Here is a 17,808-nt window from a genome sequence, read left to right on the forward strand (position 1 = left end):
TTCCATCTGAATGTGTCTTATTGTGAATCTATTGCTTTAAACTGCAGAGTGGTTAGGACATAAGCCGCAGCCTTGGCTGCTGACTCTGCCCCCTCAGCATCCCAGCATGGTGGTTGTAGGTTTACCGCCAGCCAGCTCTAGGAGCCATGTGCACAGCCAACTCTGGGAAGCAATGGGACTGTGCCTTCATCAAGGGGCATGTAGCCCAGAAACTTTTTTTTTTTAATGTACTAGCAAAAGCTAAATCCACCATACTGTGTGCTGTGCAGCTTGGAGACGCCACTGTGTACTGTGGTGGAAATCCTCCATGCTGCTTAGCTTATGGTGGTTGGTGGCCAGCTCCATCTCACAGGGAGCTATCTAAGACAAGTCTCTACACTGTTACTGGCATGAGACTGTGAGATTAGGAAACCTAGTGTGCCTCCATTTCTCTGCATTCAGAATCATTAAGCTTTCTTAGATCTATGTGGATCAATGCCCAGCAATGAGCGCCAAATGTAGCTGGAAGTATTCCTGTGTCCTACCCAGTCCTGTAGCCGCTCAGACTCAGATAAAAACACAGAGGCTTATACAATTACAAATCACATGGCCATGGCCTATGGCTCAGTTTTCTTGCTAGCTAGGTCTTGTAACTAAACTCAGCTCATTTCTATTAATCTATATGTCACCACATGTTCCATGGCTTTACCTGTGTGCCATTACATGCTGCACCCTAAATGGCGGGATGGTGTCTCTCTGCCTCTCTTTTCGCTTCTTCTTATCTCTCCTGGATTTTCCTACCTTGCTCCATCCTGCCCTGCCATAGGCCAATGCAGCTTTATTTATCAACCAGTCAGAGCAACACATATTCACAGCATACAGAAAGACATCCCACAACATTACAGAGTTAAACAAATGCAATATAAACAAAAGTAACACACCTTAAAATATTCTACTACAAGGGAGTATAAGCATGTGCCATGGTACTCATGCAGGAGTCTGAGGACAACTTGTAGGGGTCAGTTCTCCTTCCACCATGAGACGTATTGATCCCAGGGATCGACCCTAGGTCCTTAGGCTTATCAGCAAAGCACCCCTACCTGCTGAGCCATCACACCATCTACAGAAATCTTTCTCTTTATCTCTGTTGCAAACACGACCTGACAACCCAAGGCTGCATAGTATGTAGCCTTGTGGCATCTTTCTACACACCTGTTTCATGCTGGCTCATAGAAATGAAAGATTTCCAGACTCCCGTGCAACAACCTTTATACCAGGCAGAGTTTCTGCCCTTGGCCTTTGGTGTGACTGTTCCTTGGTGACACTTGTACCCACTAGCCAGTGTCCCATTGAGCTTCATAATGGAGTGTCTGTCCTGGACAAGGGCTTTATGTGGTTGTTCATGACGTTGTATAATGGGTTTGGGTTTCATGAACTGCCCATAAGCACTATCTAGAGATTTTTCCTGCTTATATAGTTTACTCATAAAGCTAGTCTCGGTCTGGCCCAAGTATATGTGTCTTACTAAGTTTCTTCAGGCCATTCATTGCTCAGGTTGTGACTCCTGATAGAACGTGGCACTTGCTGCAGATAACTTTCTGAAGCTATTTTACATACAATTTTCAGTTTTAAGGAGAACTCTAGTTCTTTCCAGTTGAAGTGCATTGCATCTGGTTTCTCCTGAGATCTTTTAGGAAGTCCTGAGGCTGCTCTGCCTTCACCAGTTTAGTGGATAAAGGTGCCATGTTTCAGTGCCTTGTCAATGCATTACTAATGCTAGTTTGAATTAAATTCCAAGTCCTGGCATGGTGTTTACATTCCTCTTTCCATGTTTGCATTCCTTACTTCAGACAAGGGTGAGGGAATGTCTGTGAAGAGAAGACGTGTATCGTTTGGTGGTCGTCTAAGACCTGAATTATTTGATGAGAACTTGCCTCCTAATACACCACTCAAAAGAGGAGAAACACCGACCAGGAGGAAGTCACTTGCCACTCACACTCCAGCTGTCCTGAAGAAAATCATCAAGGTAAGCTGGACAGTCAGAATTGTGTTTATACGTTGTGGCTCACAGATAGTCCATGTTCCACCCAAAACCCAGGCAGAGGTTGAATGACAATTGAGATCTTATTTTTCTACCACTTATCTCATGCCCAGAAACAACCATATGGGTTCTGGGGTGGTTCTAGGAGGTGAGGTGGTATGCTGGGCACTTTCCCTTTGAAGAAGACCCTGATACATCCACAGGGCCATATAACTTCCTGGGGCACACTGACACCATTTAAAAGACTGAAGACAGCAGCATATGTGATCACAAGGATTGTTTTGTTTTCTTCTGGAAGCATAAGGGCATTGAGGTTGTAGGAAGGAAATCTTTGGTAAAACATCTGTCTTCTGCACATTCAGCTCCTTAGACTTTTGACCCTCTGTCACTATTTTGTTGCTTTTCCTTGGTGTAGCTTCATAGCTCAATTTCCTAAAAAGGCTCTGGACAGCTTTATTCTGTTAGCACCAAAAGGACTGGTAGTCCTGTCTAACCCCTTCCTATCCCATCTCCCAGAAGTGAGCAGCCACCTCCATGCAGACCTCAGAGCTGATGTTGGCTGGGGTGAAATCAGAGTGCCTTGTTTCACTAAGCAATGTCCCCTTTTCTTTCCACAAGAAATTCCTCAGTTCAGACTCCACTGATGCATATGTCCCCTTCTGCTGAAATGAATGGGACAATTGACCCTTTCTTATTCTTGAAAGGCAGAATTTAAAAACTATATGGTTTATTGTAAAGGTTTTTAATAGACACTACAGAGATGTTACCTCCTTGGTCAGGTTTCTCATAAACAACTCTGCCTTATCAGGAACGGCCTCAGTCACCAGGTAAAGAAGAGTCTCCTGGAATATCTCCACCAAAGGCAAATGATCAAAGACGCAGATCAGGCAGGAGCTCGACCGCTTCCAGTGACAGCAAATCCTTACATCAGACAGACACTCCCAAGAAAGCAGTCAGGAAGAGTGGCAACCTGCCTGCCAAGAGAGCATCTATCAGCCGAAGTCAGCATGACATTTTACAGATGATTTGCTCCAAAAGAAGGAGTGGTGCTTCTGAAGCCAACCTGATTGGTTAGTGTTGTCCTGGGCAAAATATTTTAAGCTCAATTTTCTTATGCTGAGTTTTGAAAAGTTTCACCGTCTTTTCCTTTTGACAGTTGCAAAATCATGGGCAGATGTCGTAAAACTCGGCACAAAACAAACACAGACAAAAGTTGTAAAACATGTTCCTCAAAAGCAGACGAGCAAAAGACAAAGAAGACCCACTACTCCAAAGGTACAGCGCTCCAGCCATGCACTGCTTTTGTTCTCGATTGCCGCGAGCATATATTGTTCAAGCTGTGATATTTTGTCTGTCTTGGCTTTTGTCTACAGAAACCTACAAGCAACCTTCACAATCAATTTAGCACAGGCCATGCAAACTCTCCCTGTACCATTGTAATAGGGAGAGCTCAGATTGAAAAAGTAAGCATGCCTGCTCGGCCCTACAAAATGCTGAACAACTTGATGTTAAACCGAAAAATGGACTTCAATGAAGATCTGTCAGGTAAATGCAGCCTGAATGCCTGTAGTCACAACCTTCTTGGTCCTTCTGTTTGTGACTTTCTTGGTGTTTGTTACCTCCACCCTTACAACCACTTTAGAACCCCAGCTGGGAGCTCATTGGCAGTAAGTGTGACTACAGAATAAGCAATCGAGACAGCTTTCTTGCATCATAATATTCAAAGATGAAATTGGTTGAAAGTAGAGAACAGGTCTCTGACAATTTGGGGAATCTGTCCTACAGGAATCAGGGATAGAAATTTCAAGTGCGTACCCTCTGGTGAGCTGCGTGTGTACAGAAAATGGAAAGGTGCTTTGTGGTGTGAGAGCAAAGGGCTCTAGTACTAACTTTGGAGGAGTTACACTGATGGCTGATCCAGGGAATCAGCTGGTTTAAAGCAATATTAATGCTTCTTCAAGATTCACTTTCTTTCTAGAGAGTTTAACTGCTTGCTGAGAGGGAATCATATAAGAGAGTTCTTTTGAGCCATTGATAATTGAACGGTTTCCACTCTATTTTGAATATCAAAGTGTGGCTGGCTGCTTAGACTTACTCTCAAGAAAGCATATTTGTTTCATGTTCCTCAATATGTGATAGTTTCTAGTTGTATAGTTTGGAAGAGAATTAAGATTTGAACTGAGTAGGTAGAATCTTATTTTTATTTCTTACAGATTAGGAATAGAAAATGACGAAACTCCTCAGTGTATAATGTTTGTGAGTAGCCCCTCAAAGAACTGTATTTGGATCAATTCATTTATCTTTATAAAAATAAAAGACAAAAACAAAAAGTAGACAAGGGTATGTGTATGATTATAAATTATGAGTGTGTGGTGAATATATATATTATATTTCAAAAACTCAAAGATAAATAAGATTTTAAGTACACAGTGCCTGAGACAGTGGATTGTCATTAATGTTCCTTCCTTCTAGACCCATTCTTAGAGTCAGACAAATCTTATCCCTTGGTGTAGGCAGTCCCCACCCCCTTTTCTTTGTTTCTTGAGACAGAGTCTTAAGTATCCAGGCTGGCTTCAAACCTGCAGAGATCTGCCTGCTCCTACCTTCTTAGGGCTACCATGCCTGGCTTGCTAGCTTCCATTTTAAAACAGTAGAAAGTCAACCCTTTCACATATTTCAAGTAAAGCCCAGAAGGCTATGGAAGAAGGAGACTTGCTAAACAGACTAGTGTGGATGGGCACTTCAGAGGTTCTCAGACCCATTCTGTGGTGAGTGCCAGCTCAACTTCTTATTCTGTGGTGGCCTCAAGACAGGAGCATGGCACATGAGCTTTTCAGGAAGCTTAATCTTCCATATAGAGTTATGTCACTACTGCCTTTTGGTTTTAAAGTGAATGGGAATGGCACTTAGATTAAAGTGTATGTGCCTGCATGCGTGTTCTTGATAGCACTGAAAACTGTCAATATTCTAATGTATGGGCACACATTATTTGTACATAGGATTTAGATCCTGAGAAACCTAGGATTTCTTGAGCACAGAACAAGGCCCTTAGGTCGTTGATTCCCCCTGTTGGATATTCCCTGAGAAGAGGTACCTGTGCCCAGCTTTTGTCCCCCTGCCAGGACTTATTTTTGGGAACTAGTTTAGAAGACTACAGTGGTCAACTAAATCACTTGATTTCCTTTCCCATAGGAGAAAGTTAAAGAAGCTGGATATATTTTGTCTTCTCATCCCCCCCCCCGCCCCTTTTAAATGAGCATGTTAACAAAAATCACCATTTTAATGAGATGATGTGTACCTGGAATCTGAGAGCTGCTCTGTCATCTATCTTGTCCTGTGTGAGGAGCGGGATAATATAAACCATGTTTCCGATATTTCCCTTTATCAGGACTAACTGAAATGTTCAAGACTCCAGTGAAAGAGAAGCAGCAGCAGATGAATGACGTAGGCTCCATTCTTTCCAATTCAGAGAATTTACCTGAAAAACAGTTTCAAGTCACTAACTCAGGAGACAAACCTCTGCCTATCACCTCAGAGATTTTAGGTTGGTTTATTTGTCTGTTTCCACTGTTGTACTTTAGAATGGGAACTTGAAGATGGTTTTTTTTCTTTATGGGCAATACTGTATTCCTTCTCTATAATAGCTTTCCCTGGTGAAATGCCATTTTCACCTTCTCTGTTCTGTTTTCAAGCAGACTTTGTAGTTTTACTAACATTAGTCATTGACCTAGCAGGGAAGGAAGAATTATTGACTCAGTTAATAAGTTTAAATGATGTCTGTATGCTTTTAACTTCTTTGTTAAGAGGGTGGGAGCACAAACAGTACATTTGGCCTGTCACATATAAATTACACAAATTAAGAGTTATTGCAAGGACAGAGGTGCAACTCAATTGTGGAATGCCTGCCTGGCATGCAGGAAAATCTGGGTTCAGTCTCTAGTATTGCAAAAATTTGGTGTGGTGATACCTGTAATCCCAATACTTGGTAGGTGGAGGCAGGAGGATTAGAAGGTCATCACTGATTACATATAGAGTTCTAAACATACACAATAGAACCTGTTACTTCATTAGTGAATCAAGAGAATAAATGTGTCTGATGTTTCAGAAGAAAAATTGCTTGTCTTCAGGTCCATGTCACATGTCATGGCAGCCTTTAGAAGATGCTTCTTAAGGACACTTCACAATGGCCCTTCTCTATCGTCAAATAACATTATAGGACAGACTTGAGATCATCTAGTAGCTTGTTATATAAGAAACTATATTATTGGTTCTTATACACTTCCTAAAGATAAAATACTAAGTTGACCTTAGATGATGAAAATGATGTGTTTATTGTGTATATATTTTGTTTTCTATAGGAGAAAATGTGCTATCCAGTACTCGGAATGCAGCAAAGGCGCCATCTGATAAATATTCTGCAAGTCCTATCTTAAGACGGAGGAGCATCAAAAGTGAAAACACAGTGCAAACTCCTAAGAATGTCCCTAACATTATTCAACTTGAAAAGAAGACTTCAGGCTCTGTGACAGAGCCTCTGAAGACAGTATCCAGTGTGAGCAAGTTAAGAAGGTCTAGAGAGCTCAGACATACACTTGTAGAAAGTATACATGAAAACACAGAAGCAGACCTTGCCGAGGGCATCAAAGGCAGACACTTAAGGAAGACATCACTGCAAGGACAAGAAGTGGACCGACAGGTGCAGAACAGTGAAAACTCTTCACAAAGATTCAAGGAAAATGTTGAATTAAAAGAAGATCCAGAAAAAACATCAGCTATGAGATCAAGTGCCAGGGAGCAGAAGCCAACAAAAGACAAAATAGGAAGTCAGATGATCACCCAAACAGCAGCCTGTGCTGAGGAACTACTTAATCAAGAAAAAGGAACCACGGAAGAACCAGAGGAATCCATGCACATGCAAAACACACCAATATGTGATGATCAAAGAGCTAAAAAGCAGAAAGTGGAGCTAGTATGTGCAGCCAAAGTGAAGCGGTGGTCAAGGACTCCTGATAAAAAGACCCAACCTCTAGAAGGCCCAGCTAGTCTCAAGGAGCCCTTCGAAACACCAAACTGCAGAGACAAACCCATAGGTGATGATAAAACCAAAGTCCTTTGCAAATCCCCACAACCCACAACAGAGAAAACCAAAACAAGCACAAGAACACGGCCCAGCACATCTGGGAAGAAAGTAGACATGAAAGAAGAAGAACAGTCTTCACTAAAGACGTTTATACACATGTCAGGAGGAACCAGGCATACTTCCAAAGTTCCAGAACTTGAGCATGGGACCATCAAATCTTTAAAGGAACCTGAAAATCAAATGCTGCATGTAACTGTATCTAGTACCAAGAGGCCAGTAGGAAAAGCTAAGGAAAAGGCTCAGACCCTGGACGACCTGGCTGGTTTCCAGGAACTCTTTCTATCACCAGTCCCTGGTGACAAAATCACAAAAATGCCCAACAAATCTCCATTTCCAGAACTGGTCAGAAACCCAGCAAGCAAAAGGAGACTGTCCAAGACAGGTCTTGATAAGGTGGATGTGAGAGAAGAGCCTTCCACACTTGGGAAACGAACAAAGTCTCCAGGCAGAGCCACATGCACACCCACAGCACCAGTGCTGGAAGAGAGCGACACCACAGCCCTTATGGAAACTCCAAAGCAGAAACTGGATTTCACAGAGAATTCAGGGAGTAAGAGAAGGTCACGGACACCCAAGATCAGGGCTCAACCCCTTGAAGACCTGGATGGCTTCCAAGAACTCTTCCAAACTCCAGTTGGTGCCAGTGACCCAGTGACTGTTGGGGAAACTACAAAGGTATCTTTGGAATGTCCACGACGAGAACCAGTCAGAACCCCAGTAAGCACAAAGAGACTGTCCAAGGCAGGTCTTGATAAGGTGGGTGTGAGAGAAGAGCCTTCCACACTTGGGAAACGAACAAAGTCTCCAGGCAGAGCTACACGCACACCCACAGCACCAGTGCTGGAAGAGAGCGACACCACAGCCTTTATGGAAACTCCAAAGCAGAAACTGGATTTCACAGAGAATTCAACAGGACATAAGAGAAGGTCACAGACACCTAAAATCAGGGCTCAACCCCTAGAAGACCTAGATGGTTTCCAAGAACTCTTCCAAACTCCAGTTGGTGCCAGTGACCCAGTGACTGTTGGGGAAACTACAAAGGTGTCTTTGGAATGTCCACAACCAGAACCAGTCAGAACCCCAGCAAGCAAAAGGAGACTGTCCAAGACAGGTCTTGATAAGATGGGTGTGAGAGAAGAGCCTTCCACACTTGGGAAACGAACAAAGTCTCCAGGCAGAGCCACATGCACACCCACAGCACCAGTGCTGGAAGAGAGCGACACCACAGCCCTTATGGAAACTCCAAAGCAGAAACTGGATTTCACAGAGAATTCAGGGAGTAAGAGAAGGTCACGGACACCCAAGATCAGGGCTCAACCCCTTGAAGACCTGGATGGCTTCCAAGAACTCTTCCAAACTCCAGTTGGTGCCAGTGACCCAGTGACTGTTGGGGAAACTACAAAGGTATCTTTGGAATGTCCACGACGAGAACCAGTCAGAACCCCAGTAAGCACAAAGAGACTGTCCAAGGCAGGTCTTGATAAGGTGGGTGTGAGAGAAGAGCCTTCCACACTTGGGAAACGAACAAAGTCTCCAGGCAGAGCTACACGCACACCCACAGCACCAGTGCTGGAAGAGAGCGACACCACAGCCTTTATGGAAACTCCAAAGCAGAAACTGGATTTCACAGAGAATTCAACAGGACATAAGAGAAGGTCACAGACACCTAAAATCAGGGCTCAACCCCTAGAAGACCTAGATGGTTTCCAAGAACTCTTCCAAACTCCAGTTGGTGCCAGTGACCCAGTGACTGTTGGGGAAACTACAAAGGTGTCTTTGGAATGTCCACAACCAGAACCAGTCAGAACCCCAGCAAGCAAAAGGAGACTGTCCAAGACAGGTCTTGATAAGATGGGTGTGAGAGAAGAGCCTTCCACACTTGGGAAACGAACAAAGTCTCCAGGCAGAGCCACATGCACACCCACAGCACCAGTGCTGGAAGAGAGCGACACCACAGCCCTTATGGAAACTCCAAAGCAGAAACTGGATTTCACAGAGAATTCAGGGAGTAAGAGAAGGTCACGGACACCCAAGATCAGGGCTCAACCCCTTGAAGACCTGGATGGCTTCCAAGAACTCTTCCAAACTCCAGTTGGTGCCAGTGACCCAGTGACTGTTGGGGAAACTACAAAGGTGTCTTTGGAATCTCTACATTCAGAACTGGTCAGAACCCCAGCAAGCACAAAGAGACTGTCCAAGACAGGTCTCAGGAAAGTGGATGTGAGAGAAGAGCCTTCCACACTTGGGGAACGAATGAAGTCACCAGGCAGAGCCTCACGCACACCCACAGCACCAGTGCAGCAGGAAAAAGGGATAAAAGCAATGATGGAAAGTTCAAATCAGAAACTGGAGCCTGTAGGAAATTTAACTGGGCCTAAGAAACAGCTTAGAACACCTAAGGAAGAGGGCCAATCTCTAGAAGACCTAACTGATTGCCAGGAGCTCTTCCAAACACCAGACCATGGCAATGGCCCATTGGTTGTTGGGAAAACCAAAAAAATGTCCTTTAATTCTCCACAACCAGAACCTGTCATAACCCTCAAAAGCAAAAAGAGACAGTCCAGGGCAAGTATCGGTAAAATGGAAGTGAAAGAAGAACTTTCAGAGTCAGAGAAACACCCGCAAATAGAAAAAGCCATAGACACACTCCAGGTACCGAATGATAACACTGTCGTTAGAACATCGAAGCAATCTGCAAAGCGGAAACTGGATCCAGCAGCTAGTGTGCCTAGCAGCAAGAGGCTGCGACGTGCATCTAAGGATAAGACACCATGCCTGGAAGACCTCAGTGGCTTCCAACAGCTCTTCCAAACACCAGGCCATACTAAAGACTCACTCCCTGTTGGTGAAACCTTAAAAATGCCCTGCAAACCTCCTCATTCAGGACCAGTTCGAAGCCAAACTAGTAGGAAGAGTGTGGCCAAGATAAGTCTCAGGAAAATGGATATGACAGAACTTTCAGCACTCTGGAAGCAGTCGTCAGGCAGAACCCCCACAGCACCAGTGCAGCAGGATACTGGGATACAAGCAATTATGAAGAAGACTCCAAAGGATAGACTAGAGACTGCAGCAGATGTAACTGGGCTTACAGGACAGCAAAGAGCACCTAAGGAAAAAGCCCTACCCCTGGAAGACCTTAGTGGCTTCCAAGAACTCTTCCAAACACCAGGCCACAGCACTGATCCATTAATTGATAACAAAAGAACAAGTGTACCCTTGAAATCTCCACAACCAGGACTTATTAGAACCCCACAAACCTCAAGGAGACTAGCTAAGACAAGTCTTGGGAAAGTGGGTGTGAGAGAAGAGATCTCCTCACTGAATGTGCTGGGGCGAGCTACAGGGGAAATTGTACACGTACCCAGACTGCCAGAAGATGATGGCAGAGGGAACAAGGATCTGAAGGAATCCAGAACTCAGACACAGGGCCCATCCGTAAGTGTAACTGGCAGTAAAAAGCAGCGAGGGGCACATAAGGAAAGGTCTCAGTCCCCAGAAGACTTATCTGGTCTCCATGAGCTCTTCCAAACACCAGCTAGTCACAAAGACTCAATGACTGTTCGTGAAACTATAAAAATGTCTTTGGAGTCTTCAAAACCAGAACATATCAGAACCCCAGCAAGCAAAAGGAGACTGTCCAAGACAGGTCTTGATAAGGTGGATGTGAGAGAAGAGCCTTTAACGCTTGGGAAACGAGCAAAGTCTCCAGGCAGAGCCACACGCACACCCACAGCACCAGTGCTGGAAGAGAGCGACACCACAGCCCTTATGGACACTCCAAAGCAGAAACTGGATTTCACAGAGAATTCAACAGGACATAAGAGAAGGTCACAGACACCTAAAATCAGGGCTCAACCCCTCGAAGACCTTGATGGCTTCCAAGAACTCTTTCAAACTCCAGTTGGTGCCAGTGACCCAGTGACTGTTGGGGAAACTACAAAGGTGTCTTTGGAATGTCCACAACCAGAACCAGTCAGAACCCCAGCAAGCAAAAGGAGACTGTCCAAGACAGGTCTTGATAAGGTGGATGTGAGAGAAGAGCCTTCCACACTTGGGAAACGAACAAAGTCTCCAGGCAGAGCCACACGCACACCCACAGCACCAGTGCTGGAAGAGAGCGACACCACAGCCCTTATGGAAACTCCAAAGCAGAAACTGGATTTCACAGAGAATTCAGGGAGTAAGAGAAGGTCACGGACACCCAAGATCAGGGCTCAACCCCTAGAAGACCTAGATGGCTTCCAAGAACTCTTCCAAACTCCAGTTGGTGCCAGTGACCCAGTGACTGTTGGGGAAACTACAAAGGTATCTTTGGAATGTCCACGACGAGAACCAGTCAGAACCCCAGTAAGCACAAAGAGACTGTCCAAGGCAGGTCTTGATAAGGTGGGTGTGAGAGAAGAGCCTTCCACACTTGGGAAACGAACAAAGTCTCCAGGCAGAGCCACATGCACACCCACAGCACCAGTGCTGGAAGAGAGCGACACCACAGCCCTTATGGAAACTCCAAAGCAGAAACTGGATTTCACAGAGAATTCAGGGAGTAAGAGAAGGTCACGGACACCCAAGATCAGGGCTCAACCCCTTGAAGACCTGGATGGCTTCCAAGAACTCTTCCAAACTCCAGTTGGTGCCAGTGACCTAGTGACTGTTGGGGAAACTACAAAGGTATCTTTGGAATGTCCACGACGAGAACCAGTCAGAACCCCAGTAAGCACAAAGAGACTGTCCAAGGCAGGTCTTGATAAGGTGGGTGTGAGAGAAGAGCCTTCCACACTTGGGAAACGAACAAAGTCTCCAGGCAGAGCCACATGCACACCCACAGCACCAGTGCTGGAAGAGAGCGACACCACAGCCCTTATGGAAACTCCAAAGCAGAAACTGGATTTCACAGAGAATTCAGGGAGTAAGAGAAGGTCACGGACACCCAAGATCAGGGCTCAACCCCTAGAAGACCTAGATGGCTTCCAAGAACTCTTCCAAACTCCAGTTGGTGCCAGTGACCTAGTGACTGTTGGGGAAACTACAAAGGTATCTTTGGAATGTCCACAACGAGAACCAGTCAGAACCCCAGCAAGCACAAAGAGACTGTCCAAGACAGGTCTTGCTAAGGTGAATGTGAGAGAAAAGCTTTCTCCACTGAATAAGCCAAGACGTTCATCACAGAAAGTCATGCATGAACCCAGACTTTCAGAACATGATGGCAGAGGAACCATAGATTTGAAGGAATCTGTGACTCAGAAGTTGGACCCAACAGTAAGTGTAATTCGCACCAAGAGGCAGCGAGGGGCATGTAAGAAAAGGTCCCAATCCCCAGAAGACCTATTTGGTCTCCAGGAGCTCTTCCAAACATCAGGACACGATAAGGATTCAGTGGCAGGTGATAAGCTCACAAAAATGCCCCACAGGTCACCATCACCAGAGCCAGTAGACACTTCAGTAACCTCACAGAGACAGCCCAGAACTAGACTGATGAAAGCTCATGTGAAAAGTGAACAATCAGGAGACAGAATGCTTCCACAAATGTCAGAGGAAATCATGGACATATCTAGAGTAGCAGAAGGTGAAGATAAAGGCATTAGAACAAGGAAGCAATCTGTAAAACGGAAACTGGACACAGCAGTCAGTGTACCCAGCAGCAAGAGGCAACGAATTGCACAAGCAGAAAAGGCACAGGCCCTAGAGGATCTGCCTAGCTTCCAAGAGCTCTACCAGCCTCCAAGTTCAGCAGTGGACTTAGTGACTGTTGACAAAGCCACAAAGATGCCCAGCAAATCTCCAGAGCCCATGGACACAACTTCAAAGACACAGCCAGGAAGAAGACTCAGGAGAGTGGGTGTGACCAAAGAACCTGTAGCACAAAGAAAGTCTACAAGAGTGTTACGGGAAACTAGAAACACACACCAAGAGCCTGTGGGTGACAGAATAGGTGACAAAGAGTTTAAGGAATCTTCAGTGCAGAAACAAGACCCAGCTGGAAGCTTAACTGGCAAGAGAAGCCAACCAAGGACACGTAGGGAGAAGACCCAACCCTTAGAGGAGCTGCCCAGCATCCAAGAGGAAACAGCTACAAGAATGTCTTGTGAATCTCCACAACCAGAAGAAAAGGAAACCTCAGCAGCCTCAAAGAGGCAGCTCAGAATACGACTGTGCAAAGCAGGTGTGAAAGAAGAGCCCATAGCACAGAGAAAGCCACCAGGCCGGGAAACCAGGAGCACACTCAAAGAGCCCATGAGTGATAGTGGAAATGTTGAAGAGCTTAAGGAGTCTACAAAGCGGAAGACTGACCCAGCAGCAAGTGTGCCTGTCAGCAAGAGGCCACGGAGGGTACCCAGGGAAAAGGCACAACCCCTAGAACTGGCTGGTCCCAAAATACCAGTCCAAATCCCAGGTCCCACTGAGGAATCAGCAAGTGATAAAAGACTCCCACAGATGCCCTCTACTGCTCTACAACCAGAGCAAGTAGACAGCCTCCAGACCTCACCAAGACGTCCCAGGACAAGACACGGGAAAGTAGAGGTGGATGAAGAGCCTTCAGTAGTGAGGAAGACAGTGCCAACATCAAGGCAAACTACGCGATCCTGCAAGGTCCCTGAAATTGATGACAAAGACACCCAAGCTTCAAAGGAGCCTGTAAAGCAGAAATTAGAAACAGTTGCCAATGTAACTGGCAGCAGGAGGCAGCTAAGGGCACCTAAGGGCAGGGTCCAACCTCTTGAAGTCTTGGGTGACTCCAAAGAAATAACTCAAATATCAGAGCACACTGAGGAACTAAGACCTGACACCAGCAAGAGCACTCTACAGCAAATGCCAGACTCCATAAAACCTCTGAGAACATGCAGGAGAGTGCTAAGGGCCTCTAAAGAGGACACTGTGGAAACCATGAAAATGTCGGTGGATACCAGAGACCCTGAAGAATCACAAAGCAAAAGCAACATTCTCCTGTCCCCCAAGAGAAAGTCTGCAAGAGATGGAAGTGTTTCAAGAACCAGGGGGTTGCGCTCTGTGACTCTAAAGCAGGAAGCAACAGATGAGAAACCTGTACCTAAGACACAGAGGACTGTTCCCAGCAAGAGGCAAGTGTCACCTGAGCCCGTAAAGATGAAACACCTGAGAATCATGTCAAGCAAAATTGAACCAGTGGAAGAGGAGATTAGTAACATCATGAAAACAGAAGAAAAGGAAGCCCCTCCAGATCAGGTGATGGGGATGGACATGGTGGGTGCTTGTCAGAGAGGGTCAGGCCCATTTTGCTGCAGTTATTTGTGCATTACAAGGTTTACTCAAGATAAATATTCATTTCCTTATGGTTTCTGTTTGCTACCATTAATAGCTCTAGTCTGTAGTCCTTTATGGATTTGTATAAGGAATAGACTAACCCCTTAAAGTTTTCTTGTCTGGAAGAGAGCTAATGAAAAGTGGCTGTAGTAGTTCCCAGGGAGTGAATGAATTGCATTTATCTTTAGTTTGAAGAATTAATCAGAGAACAGATGGGTAGTGTAGTTTTGTGTATGTAACAGTATTCTAATAAGAACACAGGTGCTAAGGTTCATATATCCTTGAAAAGGAATGGAACAGGGAGGTCACTATGACACCCCTCAAAGATTGCAGGCCCTTGTTCTTTGGTGATCTTTAAAAGACCAGGGATTCATTTACTGCCTGTACAGTGGGCATTCTTCAGTAGTATAAACTGGAGTATTTGGATATGATTGACATCCTGAATTTATAACTTATCAGTGACGGTTGTTTTTCCATAGGAACAAAGTAGCCGAGGCATTGTCTTGACTATCTTAGATGACTCTTAGTAAATGAATCATTATAAAATTTGTGGTCCTTTTTTTTAAGTTTTACTTTTTTCTTTTTTTCCTAATGGATCTTGAGATTTAACTAATTTTGTGGTTATCTTCTCATTTCCTTAGAAAACGCCTCTGCCCTCCAGAAACCGAAAGAAAACCAATGGAAAACAGTCAAGACCTGAGGTTAGTGCATCTGCAGAGACGGTTGGGATCAAGAAAAATGAGAAGACCATGGAGACTTCCCAGGAGACAGAGCTGCAGAGCACAGATGATGGAGCCAAGAAGTCTACTGCTAGGGACAAAGTCAGTGGGAAAAGAACATGCTTGAGGTCTAGAGGTCAGAGGGAGCTTCCCCAGCCTCATGCAGCAGAGGAGAAACCAAGTGAGACAGAGGCAGAGATCTTGATAAAGACTCAGAAAAAGAAAGGAGTCTCTGGAGATTCAGATGTCAGATGTTTGAGATCCAGAAAAACTGGAGCCACTTCGGACACTGAACCTAAGCCAAGAGTAACTCGGGGCACTAAGAAAGATACAGAAGTTCCAAAGAAGGTGAGGCCTTTTGTTTTACACTCTTCAAAACCAGGGATGTTCTAATATTTATGCCCAGGTTGCAAAGGCAAATCAGAACTTTCTGATGCTTGTGATGCTGCATATCATGGTTATAGATGACATCTTCAGCCTCTCTAGGTCGGCCACACTTAACTAAACTAAAGATGGCCTGGACCTCAAAAGACTTCCTTTAAAATGAATGAATAGGGGCTGGTGAATTGGCTTAATAGTAAAGAGCACTAACTGCTCTTTCAGAGAGGAGCAAGCCTCTCACCTGATCTGTGTACCTTTCTATCATCATGTGTACAGTCGTCGTCGACCCATGTTAGCAGCTACCTGTTATTGTCCTCTAGAATTCAACAGCATTCACATACCAAGATCTTTCCATCCACACTAAGCCTCATACTTCTAGAGTTCCTGTTTTCTATCTCTCTTTTTCTTACTGTTCATGATCACCCAAAAAACTGCTTCTAAAGTATGCCCAGAATCACCCTTGACTTTTCCTAAGTTGCATTGGGTGAGCCTTGTGTTTATCAGTACCAGGACTTCTGGTCATTTGCTCTGAGAGGCCATTGTCATCTTCTGCTTTCTGTAGATTGGATCTCCATCTAGTAGATCTCCCCACTGCCTTAGAAGACTCACTATGCTCTTGCAGCCACATAGGAGAACTCAGGACACAGTGACTATCCTCTGTCTGTGGGAAGTTATCTTTAGGACATTTAAGTTTTCATCTAGGTCACCTTCAGATTCAGTTTTTCTGAATGATGCTTTCTAACTAGTGAACTGTGTAACGTATTAGAAACTTGTGAAAGAGCACAGAGTCTAAGTTTAAAAAGCTAAGTAAGAAAATGTTTAGGAGGAAACAACTTCAAGGTAAGCACTGTAAAACTGATTTCCAACTTTAAAGTTAATTTTTATTTATTTTTTAAAAACACTTGTAGTTTTTTGTTTTGTTTTTCTTAATGTGTGGTGAGTGTTTTGCCTGTATGTATGTGTACCATGTGTCTGCCTGCAGTGGTCAGTCAAAAGAGTGCATCTGATCCCCTGGATGGTTGCTGGGAATTGAACTCATATCTTCTGCAAGAGCAGAAAGTGCCTGTAGCCATTTAGCCATCTCTCCAGCCCCTCAAAGTTAATTTTTAGACTGGAAGACCTGAATGACACCTAGTAAGGACTGGGGTCTGTAGAGTTGAGCTGCTCACAAAAATTATGCCTTCACATTATTTAGGAGTTGTGTTTTTCTTCTCAAACAGGATGAAGACATTGTGTACACCAAGAAATTAAGGACAAGAAGTCACCAGAATAGTAAAAATATGTAGGGTAGACATTTAAGAAGGAAACGTAAATTTAGCTTAGTGATAATTTCCAGTGTGATTTTTTTATCTCCAGTGTAAAGGTAAACTGTAAATAATGCTGTCCATGTTTAAGGAAGGAAGCTTTGAGCTTTCGTGGTTATACTCTCTTCAAACTCCAATGGAGATCATGAGGGGGGTCACTAGCGATCTCAGAGCAATAACAATTTAAAAGTTTGGGGGTGGGCAGGCATAAGTGTAGCCCTCTGTCCTGTACAATAAAGTTCTGAAGTATACTGCCTCCTGTGGTCTCTCTGTGCTACTACTACAGCATCTTATCTTCTGCTTGTGTCCTTTGTAAATGGCAAAGGCAGAAGGGACAATCCTGTGTCCCTCCACTGACCTGATTCTCAGTAGACATTAGTTGTGTAGTTAGATCAGAGGAGCTTACACGGGATAACTGGATAACTGTATAACAGAGCATTTGGTTTGTAGACTGATCACTGGTCATTTGTACGAGTCGGCCTGATTCTTTGGGTCTTTGACCCTTAATAGAAACAGCTATGACAACATGGATGTCTGGTGAGCCCACCATCAGGGGCACAGGTTGTTCTGTTAGAGAGTTCTTGGTGCATGTGCTTTTCTTTTTTTTAAATTTTTTATTTATTTACTTTTATTTTCATTTGCATTGGTATTTTACCTGCATGTATGTCTGTGTGAGGGTGTCAGATCTTGGAGTTAGAGACAGTTGTTAGCTGTTGTATGGGTGCTGGGACTAGAACCTGAGTCCTCTGGAAGAACAGTCAGTGCTCTTAACTGCTGAGCCATCTCTCCAGCCTACTTGTGCTTTTCGTTAGGCATCTGTACTGAACAAGTTGGCTGCCTTGCCTATGGAACTGTTGCTGTTGGATAGTATGCCACTCTAGCTCCCACCCTAGCTTCTGTTTTTATCATGTGCTTTTTCTGACTTCTTGCCTGGCAGCGTGAGGCTTTCACCCACAGCCACTCTGG

At 44.5% G+C, this 17,808-nt stretch overlaps 1 protein-coding gene across 1 annotated transcript in view; it reads left to right on the plus strand.

The window, feature by feature from the left end:
- Mki67 (marker of proliferation Ki-67) overlaps positions 1 to 17,054 on the plus strand; it is a 29,138-nt gene extending 12,084 nt beyond the window's left edge. The window contains exons 7-14 of the mRNA XM_059265067.1: positions 1,830 to 2,005; positions 2,829 to 3,090; positions 3,177 to 3,295; positions 3,394 to 3,565; positions 5,409 to 5,564; positions 6,379 to 14,360; positions 15,080 to 15,505; positions 16,759 to 17,054. Coding sequence (XP_059121050.1) covers positions 1,830 to 2,005; positions 2,829 to 3,090; positions 3,177 to 3,295; positions 3,394 to 3,565; positions 5,409 to 5,564; positions 6,379 to 14,360; positions 15,080 to 15,505; positions 16,759 to 16,824 — 9,359 coding nt within the window. The 3' untranslated portion in view covers positions 16,825 to 17,054. The remainder of the gene's footprint in view (positions 1 to 1,829; positions 2,006 to 2,828; positions 3,091 to 3,176; positions 3,296 to 3,393; positions 3,566 to 5,408; positions 5,565 to 6,378; positions 14,361 to 15,079; positions 15,506 to 16,758) is intronic.
- Positions 17,055 to 17,808: the final 754 nt, after the last annotated feature.

This window comes from Peromyscus eremicus, chromosome 1 (genome assembly GCF_949786415.1).
Source record: "Peromyscus eremicus chromosome 1, PerEre_H2_v1, whole genome shotgun sequence".
In the NCBI taxonomy this organism is placed as follows: domain Eukaryota; kingdom Metazoa; phylum Chordata; class Mammalia; order Rodentia; family Cricetidae; genus Peromyscus; species Peromyscus eremicus.